Consider the following 12996-nt stretch of genomic DNA (forward strand, 5'->3'; position numbering starts at 1 on the left):
ATTACAGGAATGTTGGTTATTATTTTGAGGAGTGATGGAAATAGGGGTGATTATGTGTTTAACCAGCTTTATGCAGATTAAATAGGCAGATTTAAAGAAACCATTCCTTCCAAGAGAGACAGTTGTACCATTTGTGCTACTAAATCCAAGATCTAAGCTTTAGAGATGGAATAGAAGTGCGTGGTAATGGGCTGTTGGGAGGTTTTTTTTTATCACAGATATACTGGGGCCCATTTATGAACATTGAGCACCCCAATAACCCATAGCAGACAATCCGTGATTAGCTACTTTCAGCCAATTGTAGGTAAAGCAAGAATGAAAGCAAAAATGCAATTGTCTACCATGGGATACTACCAGGTGTAGATTTGCCTTGTGATAAGCCTCACACATTTTAAACTGATATCCAAACCAAAATAATGTAAATTCATGGAATAATAATGTAAAAAATTCTTCTGGAGAACTAATGTAATGACCTGCTTATACTTGAGAATTTGTGCAAGCGGATTCTGACCTACTTCATTTGTTTGGTGGATTAATCATTCAGCAAAGAAATCAAATAAATATGTACGTGTATCCTGCAGTGTACTAGAACAATTACTAATGGCTAAATCATTGTAAACCTATGCTTGTCTGTTAATGAATACCTTGTAATTTGTTGTCACAAATAAAGTGATTGGTTGATATTGTACTGATATTTGTAACCCTGGTTGGTTCTTACTTTTAATGTTATATTTTATATCTTTGTAATGTTGAAACTTGTGCTATGCCCTGTTAATATTATAAAATACTTATATAAAACACTGATTAATAAAACCAACACTAATTAACACTACTGTAGCTACACTAATTAATTTCCCCAGAAACAACTATATGTGAAATGTGCACTGGATACTTCAGAATTTGCATAAATATCCACTAAGTAGGGTTTCTGGGGATCCCCTGGGTTTAGCTCACAATTTCACATCAATCAGCCAAAGATGAAGCTTGGACATTCTGCATATTAGCTGCCACACTGACGACAGGCTGATCAGTTGCATCTTGTGGTCTATTGTTCACTGTTTTGTATAGCTTTAACTATGTGTAAATAGAATAAATATTATTAGATTTATGTCTATACTTTATATTGTTCAAGTGCATTTTTGCAGCAGTTTTTCAGCACCATAACAACACTTGCTGTTTAATAAACTGTAGCTACACTGACAATAAAAAATATCTTTTTCTTAAGATTTTTTATTTTGCAATGCATTTATTTATTACCAAAAAAGTAGAAGGAAAATAAATGGCTACAAAAACACTGGACTTTGTGTAGAAGATGTTATCCCTTGTAATCTGTGATAGCACTGCTTTTAAAATGGAATAAAAGCACTGTGCTAACATATATAGCTTTACAGTTTAACATAACAATGATCAACTGTTACCAGATGGCAGCTGTTAAAGGAAATAGGTTTCTAAAATGAGAAGATAGGCTATAATCCCTATGTTAAATAAAGTGTTTACATTGGCATATAAACACAATGGCCTATATTTTTAGAAAAAAAAGTTTTGCTTGGCCTCTTGAAAGAAAGAAAGTATTATGAATGAGTAGACTTAACCCTTTAGGTGCTTTAGTTTGTATCTAGTATAATGTATGGTTCTGATACTCAAAAAACAGAATGCCAGTACTGTAGATTCTTCATTTTCAGGCAATAGAATTGAATGGTCCTGCCTGAAGTCTGGCACATCCAACACCAAAAGCCAAAGGGTTAAAGAAACAGTAACATCAAAAAAATCCAATAAATCAAAGTGTTTTAAAGTAATTAAAATATAATGTACTGTTACCCTACACTATTAATAATGGTATGTTTGTTTCAAAAGACTACTGTAGCTTATTAAAATAAAAAGCTGTTATGAAGCCATTTAGGCAGCCCAGGCTTAACATAAAAGATAAAATCTGTAGAACACAATTGTATTTTATTACATAGCTTATCTGTTATCTGCTGTGTAAACCAGTGCCTTTTCTACTTTTTCAGATTAAAGGGATACTGTCATGGGAAAACATTTTTTTTCAAAATGAATCAGTTAATAGTGCTGCTCCAGCAGAATTCTGCACTGAAATCCATTTCTCAAAAGAGTAAACAGATTTTTTTATATTCAATTTTGAAATCTGACATGCGGCTAGACATATTGTCATTTTCCCAGCTGCCCCAAGTCATATGACTTGTGCTCTGATAAACTTCAATCACTCTTTACTGCTGTACTGCAAGTTGGAGTGATATCACCCCCTCCCTTTTTCCCCCCAGCAGCCAAACAAAAGAACAATGGGAAGGTAACCACATAACAGCTCCCTAACACAAGATAACAGCTGCCTGGTAGATCTAAGAACAACACTCAATAGTAAAAACCCATGTCTCACTGAGACACATTCAGTTACATTGAGAAGGAAAAACAGCAGCCTGCCAGAAAGCATTTCTCTCCTAAAGTGCAGGCACAAGTCACATGACCAGGGGCAGCTGGGAAATTGACAAAATGTCTAGCCCCATGTCAGATTTCAAAATTGAATATAAAAAAATCTGTTTACTCTTTTGAGAAATGGATTTCCGATGAGAGGATCCCTTTAAATGGCTGTCCCCATGACTACAAAGCAGCTTGTTTAAACTATAGTACTTTTTCTGAAGCAAACATGCAACCTTTAACGGTGCAGGGCAATAGTACATCATATTTTAATTACTTTAAAATACTTTGATTTGCTGGACATTTAAAGGTTGGTTCATTTAAATGACAACAAAGATCTGAGTGAGTGTGCTATTTGTGCTATTTGTGCTATTTGTGCTATTTGTGTTAGAGGGGTGTTTTACTTTTAAACTATGGTTTATAAGTTATAGAATGTTATAGTATGTCCTATTGCTTTTGGATTATTTACTTTATTTTCTCTTTCTTCTACTACAAATGCAAGTGGAAAAGTTGTGCTTGAATTACAATATTGGTGCACTGTGGACAAGTTAGCATTCTCCTGCAGTTACATTGGGATTCTGTAAAAAATCCTGCATTGTCGGTAAAAACTATGGAGCTTTATATGGCAAGGGGTCCTTTTTTTTAAAGCAATTTGCAGTGTAAGTAATAGTGCTCATAAAGAAACCCATAGCAATCCTGAAAACACAGTACTCAAAACTGGGCTGTGCAAAAGAATCACATTTATTAATAATACTTGTATAAAGCTGCTCCTTGTAGTTTTATAGAATTGCACTCACCACTACTTCCGTTCTGAATTGAGGTAGGCTAACATTGGAGCTAGGCTAACCCTGGAGCTATCTCCACATCAGGCACACCCCCCACCACCACCACTGCTTTTTAGGGATGCACCAAATCACTATTTGGATTTGGCCAATCCCCCGAATCCTTCGCAAAAGATTCGGCCCAATACTGAACCGAATGCAAATCCTAATTTGCATATACAAATTAGGGGTGGGAAGGGGAAAACATTTTTTACTTCCTTGTTTTGTGACAAAAAGTCATGTGGTTTCCCTCCCGCCCCTAGTATGCATTGGGTTCCTTCTAGGGATGCACCGAATCCACTATTTTGGATTCGGCGGAACCCCCGAATCCTTCGTGAAAGATTCGGCCGAATACCGAACCGAATCCGAACCCTAATTTGCATATGCAAATTAGGGTTTGAAAGGGGAAAATATTTTTTACTTCCTTGTTTTGTGACAAAAAGTCACACGATTTCCCTCCCTGCCCCTAATTTGCATATGCAAATTAGGATTCGGTTCGGCTGGGCAGAAGGATTCAGCCGAATCCGAATCCTGCTGAAAAAGGCAGAATCCTGACCGAATCCCGAACCGAATCCTGGATTCGGTGCATCCCTAGTTCCTTCTCCCAGAACAGTTGGCTTACATTGCAATTATTATAACTCATGAAGATGTCCTTAGCAAACCTCAGAACGCACAAAACTAGAGGGGTTATTTATTAAAGGTCGATTTGTGTTTTCTCAAAAATATTCAAGTATTTCGAAGTTAGTTTCACTAAAAAACTAATATTTTTCGAGATTTATTATGCCCCAAAGCTGCTAAAAGCGCAATCAGAAAATACTCCAGCTAAAACCTGTAAAATTCATGTAAAATTAAATGGCAGAGATCTCTTTAACCATTTAACCAAAAAGGGCCATTTACTACATTTACATTGGCATGAGTGCTTGGCACAAGAACATGCCCTTTAGTGGTCATTCTCTACTTGCTTCTGAGATCTGGCTGCCCTCTAAACGTAGTGCCAGTGTTCCCCAAATTGCATGTTTAAATGGCAATTTAAATGTGGTGGTATTTTAAAAGTTCCCACATTGGGTAAACACACAAAACTTGCATACTTGCACCAAAAGTTTCATGCTACTTACTTTTCAATGCCTTGCTCTGAAAGTGATACAATCCCCACTTTAAAATGATAGCTGCAATTTGACACGTAATTAAGGTTGCCACCTGTCTGGTTTTTACCCAGACATCCTAGTTTTTTTGAAGTGCTGCCCGAGTCAAAACTGCCTGCCCGGTTTTCCAAATTAGGAAAATCGGGCAGGATTCCCTATGATTGATCCATGTTCACCACTTCATAGCCCCACCCCTAACATCACTACGTGTCCTCACACATCCAGTCCCATTGCATCACTGCCCTACTCCCTGCCCAGGTTTAACTGGGCCAAAAGGTGGCAACCCTATACCTAATTTATTAAAAATGTATTGAATATGAATATGCTATTAGGTTAATTTTGATGATATTGGGCACTACTGTGGCAGAGGCAGCCATAGCATTGTTGCAATTATTCTGGGATTCTGGTATAAATGACACTGTGTATAGAATGCCAACAAATCATTAATGAACTTGCTGCTTATGCTGAGCAAAGGCTTTGGAGGCTAGTATTACTGAATAATCTATAATGGAATTGTAGACATTCCAACATATTACTAAGGGCCCCGTTTTCTCACAGGCTGCCTGATCCATCTGTGCAAGGATGTCCAGAAAACATACATTAATGGTTAGGCGTGAAACGTATTTGGGAAGTGCTTGGTGAGGTTAATAGTAACTAAATCTGCTTTCATTCTATGGCCAAAATAAGCTTATGTTCTGTTATAAAATAATAGTACAGGTAGGTATATGTTGACAAACATTTTGCCATGCGTTACCAAAGCATGGATAGCATGGAGGTACTGACCCTGCTGTTAATCATAGGTATGACCTGATGATGCTCTGCTACTATAATACTTGTAGCATTTAGCCCTGCCATTTGCTATCCCTCACTCTCCAGACCTATTGTTTACTGAGGTCTCTTATTCAGTGGTCTGTACTTACATATTACCTTCTCACTGAGTGGTATCTCCAAGACTGGTCATAGGACTTTCTCAGCCCTTGCTATTATTTAGCTATGTCACAGGGAGCTAAACTCTGAACTCCAATACAGGATGAACCTTGCCTACAAGATGAACCTAGCCCATAAGGATTCCTACATTTTCCTATTATCTTTATCTAAGTGAAATCTCTTTCTGCAGGGTAGGTCTAAAAAACATTTTACACTGTAGGGGCACTTAACTGGGATCACGTGAATATTTTAATGCATTATGGGTCCTATTTAATATACTCTGTAAAACAATTAACAAAAGAAAAAGTATAAAATGATGTGAAAAATAAATGGTGAATGGTATATACTATTTTTTACGCTGCCTGAATGCGGAATCTGAAGCTGTTATTTTACACCAAATCAGACCTTATGTAATCCATTACAAGCAGCAAGTAAGTTCCCGTGGGAGACATTTTTGATGGGTGATCACTATATTGTCTCATAGCACTTTCAAGTGGTTGTTTCCAATTACATTTTGGTAGTTAGGGAAGGACAAGGTGCTCCAGAATAAACTGTACTCACCGAGTAGTAAAAGTGGTCCGAGTGCTCCAGCCCCAGACCCCCAGCTTTAAGAAGCGGTACGGCAAAGAAGAAAGAAATATTATACCTCTTTTCTACTACATTCCCTCTGTGCATATCTCCACACATTAAGACAAATGTTTTTTTTTTTTAAAAAAAAACATTTTTTCTACGATATTTAATTCTTAAAGAATTGAGAGGTACTGTCTCTTTAAGGATTTTTTGTTCTGTTTTTTTCTATCATTTTTTTTGATTGGTTTGGTTGTTTTCTGTATAAATGCTCATATCCTGTGAACATCATCATGACGAAGCACCCTAAATGGGTGCAAAATGCGTAGGGTGGATGGAGATGCAGATTTATATAACTTTGTATAAATAAAATGTTCTTTTAATTAAATTTCTCTGGCAATTTCATCTGTTGAGTGCTGGTCGGCCCACCCTACTCCTCATGAATATAGCATTGTTGGATGCCAGTAACACTGCATTAATGAGGGGAGTGTGGGTACTATGTCTGTGGAGCAAGGTTCTTTTCAGGATGCAAATGTGCGGTGCAAAAATATGATGGGTTGCTCACCATTTTTGCACCTTGCCCTGTGCTTTGTATATGACCCCTATAGAATCTGTCTTTCATTACAAGTTATGTTTTAAGGAGGAATGTCACAAATTCAGCAGAAACAAATTTGTGCTCTTTGGCATGCAGTCTAGCAAAGAACCACTAGATGACAGTCAAGCTATGAAATATAGTAGTGTTTCTTAAGCTAAATTATAAACAATTCATTTTCCATCCATTTTTTGAAACTACTATATGCAGTGGCCACAGGAGTCATAGTTATAAATCTGTTATAAATCTGCAACATTTTCTGTCTTTTTACACTGACATATTTCATTTATGTTTTTTTTCATAATTTGGATCACCATACCTTAACTCTGCTAAAAACAATAAACAAATGAATAAATGCAGTAGGGCTGTTTGCCACCAATATTGATTCTTGCAGGTTAGTTACCATCAATTACAAGGAACTGTTTATTATTACAGGGAAAAGGGAAATTATTTGCTTAAAATGCATTCTATAGGATATAGCCTTCCTGTAATTTGATGATTTCTGTAAACCAGGTTATTAAAGGAGAACTAAACCCTTAATTTAAAAAAAACCAACCCCCCTACCCTACATAGACCCCCTCCCCCAGCCTAGCTGTTACCCCTGGTAAATGCCCCTAACTCTTTACTTACCCCTCTGTGCAGATTCAGTGCATCGGAGTTCACGTGCGCCATCTTCTTCTCTTGTGTCTTCTTTGGGAATTAAGTGCCGTATCGGCACAAGCGCAGTTGGAGCAGTCTTCGGGTTTTCGACAACTGCACATGCGCCGAAATTGATGGAAATTACCGAAGTGCTAGAAGAAGACACTGGTGAGCTCCGCTGCACTAAATCTGCAAAGAGAGGTAAGTAAAGAGTTAGGGGCATTTACCAGGGGCAACAGCTAGGCTGAGGGGGGGTAAGGTTTTTTAGTTAAGGGTTTAGGTCTCCTTTAATATTCCAATACCTGTATGAGGTGTAATCTAATCTACTGAAAGGTCTAGAGTTACTAGATAAATATATGTATTACTGAACTTTCTCTGGAACTCTGGTGCTCTATTTAGGTCTTAGCACGACTCAACCACATTTTAAATACCTGCCTTCAGCAGGGTGACACAGCTAAACAATATTACATTTACATCATCTAACAGAATCTGGGATAGAAGCTATCCTGTATGAATCAAAAGAAGCTTTTATATATGATTACAGATTTTACTTTTCCCAGGGGACCGTGACTAAATTGTGTAAATTATGGGAAAACGTTAAATCCAGAAACAAAAAAAAACGCAGTGTGCCTTAATGGGACCACAACAAAACGGTGTCAATTCTGGGAAAATAAAATCTTAATAGTGATACAGGTACCTACACAAAATGTGTTTTTCAGATAGTATCTATGGTTCTAATCTGTATTACTGCAATAAAGTTATAAACACAAAGCATACAGTAAATACACAAACACATATCTATACTTTGTATCTATACACATATATAAACTGTGCATACAGGAAAAAGTAGTTGGGATACATATCTTAGATTTAATTGCTAATTACATTTCTTAAGGCAGTCTTTATTTTTTTATTTCTTAAACTGTATATTATAGGATTTAATAGTGGCGTCACTATAGAATACATTAGAGACACAACCTTATTAACAATCTTAGATTTTCCTCTGGTAGGTATCACATAGACAGTTATTAGCGTGCCATAATATAAAGAAACAATAGCTAAGTGAGAACTGCAAGTAGAAAATGATTTTCGCCTTCCAGTAGAAGAGCGCATGTTAACAACAGTAATAATGATAGCGATATAGGTGCCGGTGATGAACATAAATGGAAAAAGAGTCACAGAAGATGTGAAAATGAAAGTCTCCAGCTTAACAGCAGATGTATCTGAGCATGAAAGTTCCAGAATTGGTGCAAAATCACAAAAGAAATGGTCAATAAAATGGAGACCACAGAAATGCAGCTGACAAACCAGAATAAGAGTTGTCATCATAGAAATGAACCCTCCAATCCAGCAGCAGGCAGCTATTTGCCTACAGAAACTGAATTTCATGATAGAGGCATAGTGTAATGGCTTACATATGGCTACGTATCGGTCATAGGACATCACTGTAAGGAGAAAACACTCTGTGGCAGGTAAAGACCCACAGAGATAGAACTGTGTAAAACATCCATAAACAGACATTTTGCCCCCATCCTCCCACAAAACATTTAAGAAATTGGGCAGAATGTTGGTGGTAAATATAATTTCAGATGACGAGAGATGAGCAAGGAAAAAGTACATTGGAGAGTGAAGACGACTGTCACTGAATACCACAGACACTACCAACAAGTTGCCAGTGATAATAACAACGTATATAAGTAGTACAACCATAAAAAGAAACTTCCTGCTTTCATGGAGATCCTGAAATCCTGCTATCCAAATATAGGTAAAGCCAGTTTGGTTTGAAAATGTTTTAAACTGTTTAATGTGAAAGACACAGCAAGAGTATTGGCATTACCTGATGTTAAAAACAGATTACTATTTGATATTAAACATTTCTGAATAAAAGATAACACCCCCCCAAAACTTATAATATAAATTAAAATGCGCTAGAGACCTTTGCTGCTTCTCCTTGCCCCTAAAATGCCAAAAAGTTGCCAAGTCACCAAGCAACATCAAGGTGAAAAATAGAGGTAAAAACAGTATTAGATTGGTAAAGTTGCTGGCATGTTTGGAAAAACTGGCAACATGGGAGCCTTTTTTATATAAAAAAACAGTTTCAGCATAGTGGAAAGGAGCTTTGCTAACAATGTAGGGCAATGAATACTTAAGAGTATATAGAGATAGAAAGCTTTAACTGCAATGTTAAATGACTTGCCATTGATTACAGTCCATGTGAAACACTGCAAGTTTATTTATTGATAATACTAATATCTCACTCTTTGTATGAGAAAAATAAAGATAAGGATTTATGTGGAGTGTCCACCTATTAAATCTTTCAGCGATGCATTTTTTTTTTACTTTTAAAATGAACTGATTCAGAAACTTTGCTGATTCACTGCTTCATCTTTTTTAAGTATACAGTATAGTTTAAATGTTATTTGTGGTTCTAAATGTAAATCTACTGTGGATATTATATTTTAAGTAGGAGGCCGGCCAGCTAATTGTTAATAAAATTAAGCGAAGAAGTAATGTTCTGTTGAATCAACTAGCAGTTTGAATTGATGGGCATGTGTTTTTTTAACCTCTACTATCTTACAAGATTAACCTTTTTATCAGTTTGAGAAATGCAGACCCAGTTATAATTTCGAATATATTTTTAAAATTTTGCACTACATTAAAGCTTAATTCAATGTATACATTGTGTATATGTATGTACGTAAAATAAAAACGCCAACAAAAATGTTATAGAAATAAGTCATAGTAATATGCTAAGTTTTTAGAAGAATTTTATCATGTCTCTATTTTTCTTACCTCATCCATTTTTTGTTTGCTGAGAATTACTGGCTGCATGGGGCAGTTATCAGATTTCAAACTTTTCCATTAATTAAGAAAATTGGTGTTGTACTTTATGTCAAACCTCTCTAATATGCAGTTATGGGACCTGTTATCCAGAATGCTTGGGGCCTCATGTTTTCTGGATGCTGGATCTTTCTGTAATTTGGATCTTCATACCTTAAGTCTACTAGAAAATAATTTTAACATTAAATAAATCCAATAGACTGGTTTTGTTTCCAATAAGGGTCAATTATATCTTAGTTTGGCTCATGTACAATGTACTGCTTTATTATTACAGAGAAAAAGAAAATCATTTTTAAAAATTTGGATAAAGTGGAGTCTATGGTAGACAGCTTTTCTGGATAACAGGTTTCTTTATAATGAATCCCATACCTGTATATTGTCGAGATGTTCTGTTTTTAAAATATCTTATCTAGAAAGTTATGGTGTTTGGTTGAGACAATTGCCTGTGAAATTAAATTAAGAAATACTTACTATTTAACAGCAATAATAAATAGGTTACTGAAGGAGCAGTTTTTTTAATCACAAACAGTTCCAAGGCACAAAACCAAAATGAAGCCCTCTGGGGTTAATTAGCAATTCTATTTATACCCTTATTGTTAGCACTTCAAAACATTATCTTCTCTTTTTGTAGTAAGTTTTACATTCCATGAACATTTTAACTTATTCATTTTAGAGTTCTGCTGCCATTCTTCTCATCAAAATCAGTGATGGTTTTTAAACTGGCTAATATGGGCAATTCATTCAAGGAGTTGTTTACCTTTAAAAGCGACCCGTCACCCCACAAAAAAATATTCAAAATCCTATGTAATCACATTAGGCAAGCAACATTTACTTTAATTACACTATAGAAATTATTTGAATCTTGTTTCCTAGTCTGGGAATTCATAATTATAGCAAGCAGGCAGCAGCCATTTTGTGGACACTGTTATTAAGGCAAGTGTTGCATCATCTCAGAATCTTGTTTGTGCACCAGAATGGGGGACCTGATGTCCATCCCCATGCCCTGGTTACACAATTAAATGGTGAAGAGAACGGGGGAATGTGTGGAGAGCAGTGACATCTAGGAAGTGCTGAATGAAAAGTAAAAGTAATTGCCCCGCCTCTATGCCTAAGGCATAGAGGAGGGGCAGACAATATTTGATTGACAGCTGAGATTTTTAAATGAGCTTACAACAGCTATGATTGCTTTAAAAAAACATAGTTTTTAATTTGAAAAGGACTTTTATTATACAGCATTTTTTGTCTGGGTGACAGGTCCACTTTAAATTAAATTTTAGCATGATGTAGAGAGTAATATTGTGAGACAATTTGCACATGCCATTAATTTTTTATTATTTGTGGTTTTTGAGTTATTTAACTTTTTATTCAGCAGCTCTCTGGTTTGCAATTTCAGCAATCTGGTTTCTAAGGTCCACTCTTCCTTATCAACCATGCACTGAGTTGAATAAGAGACTAGAATATGAACTGTAGAGGGCCTGAATAGAAAGATGAGTAGAAATAATGAGACATTTGTAGCCTTACAGAGCATTTTTTATTTTAGAGTTAGCAGCTGCTGAATGCTGAAAAGAGAAGGCAAATAATTAAAATACTATAAAAAATGAAGGCCAGTTGAAACGTTTCTTAAAATTAAGTGTTTTCTATAAAACACTTAGGGGATTATTTACTAAAATCCAAATATATCTAATTTTTTAAATAAAAGAACCATGACCAAACTCCCATTCTGATTTGACCTTATTATTAAAAAGATTTCGGGGGTTTTTCCTGAAAAGCTGAATTTTTCAGGATATTTGCCTAAAACAAAGGATGGTCAGATTTTTGGACTGAGCACCCAGCAGTGAGGCAAATCACTAACCTTATGGCTCAGGCCAGTGTGTGTGCTCCATAACAATTATACCACCTTGGGATACTTTCTTCTAGGGCACCCAATCATCATATTTATTAAATTTCCTAAGTATCCCCTGCACTGCCCTGGAAAGCTGCATGCACAGTTTATTACTTTTGACAAGTTCACATGCACCTGCCAAAGAAAATACTTTAAATAACGGCCTTAATGAGAATCATGGTTCCAACACCTACCTGAATAAGTTCAGTGGAACAATAGTGATTGGATGTTGGTGACTGTATTACCCTAAGGGGCAGATTTGTCAAAGGTTGAAGTGAAAATTCGAATTTAAAATATTAAAAATTTGAGCTAATTTTTGTGTACTTCGACTAGGGAATAGTCGATTTGAATTTGAAAAAAATTAGAAAATTTTTATTTCGAAATTTATCATGTACTGTCTCTTTAGAAATTCGACTTCAACCATTCACCATCTAAAACCCTGCAGAATTGCTGTTTTAGCCTATGGGGAACCTCCTGGTACCGATTGGAAGTCAATTGGTGGACTTTGAAAAATCAAAGGTTTTTTTGGGAAAAACTTTGAATCGTACGATTTGAATGCGATATTACTTCAATTTGTATGATTTGAATTCGATTGAAAATGGAAGTATTTAATCAAAAACTGGCCTATTCGGGCAAAAAAAAACCCTTTGATTTAATTTTGGTTGGTCTTTTTAAAGTTTTTCAGATTTGAAATTCGACCCCTGATAAATTTGCCCCTAAGAGTTTAAAATGCTAAGGAATTCCCTATCACTTGGGTAAACTGAAGAAGCTGCTCAGAAAGTTTAGGACAAGATGTTAAAATTACTTTATTAAAGAACTATTTCTGAAGAATGGCATATATTCCCCATGACTTCACCATGGGATCTAATTATTTGTTCTATTGGTTTATTGATAGTTTATGTTTGGTTTATTTGTAAGTTGTCTTTGTTTTGAAATGTCTTCACTGGGAGCACAAACATGGAGAAAACTGATTTACCTTAGTGAGACTGCACTTTTATACAATATAACATTGTTGTATGACAGTAACACTGAATTAATGAGGGGAGCGTGGGTACTATGCCTTTGTAACAAGGTTCTGTTCAGGATGGAAATGTGCAAAGATATGATGGGCTGCTCCCAGTTTTGCACTTTGCACCTTGCCCTGCACTTTGTATA

The 12996-nt window shown here is 35.9% G+C and overlaps 1 protein-coding gene across 1 annotated transcript; it reads right to left on the reverse strand.

Annotated features, from left to right (window-relative positions):
* Positions 1 to 7988: 7988 nt before the first annotated feature.
* LOC108695653 (olfactory receptor 11H6) lies at positions 7989 to 9187 on the reverse strand. The gene has a single exon (XM_018224478.2). The coding sequence runs from the start codon at positions 8826 to 8828 to the stop codon at positions 7989 to 7991; it is 840 nt and encodes a 279-aa protein (XP_018079967.2). The 5' UTR covers positions 8829 to 9187.
* Positions 9188 to 12996: the final 3809 nt, after the last annotated feature.

Source organism: Xenopus laevis, chromosome 1L, assembly GCF_017654675.1.
Source record: "Xenopus laevis strain J_2021 chromosome 1L, Xenopus_laevis_v10.1, whole genome shotgun sequence".
NCBI classification, from domain to species: Eukaryota; Metazoa; Chordata; class Amphibia; order Anura; family Pipidae; genus Xenopus; species Xenopus laevis.

Excerpts from the sequence above, each read along its gene's own strand:
- LOC108695653 (XM_018224478.2), bottom strand. The coding sequence starts at position 8,828 with ATGGTTGTACTACTTATATACGTTGTTATTATCACTGGCAACTTGTTG.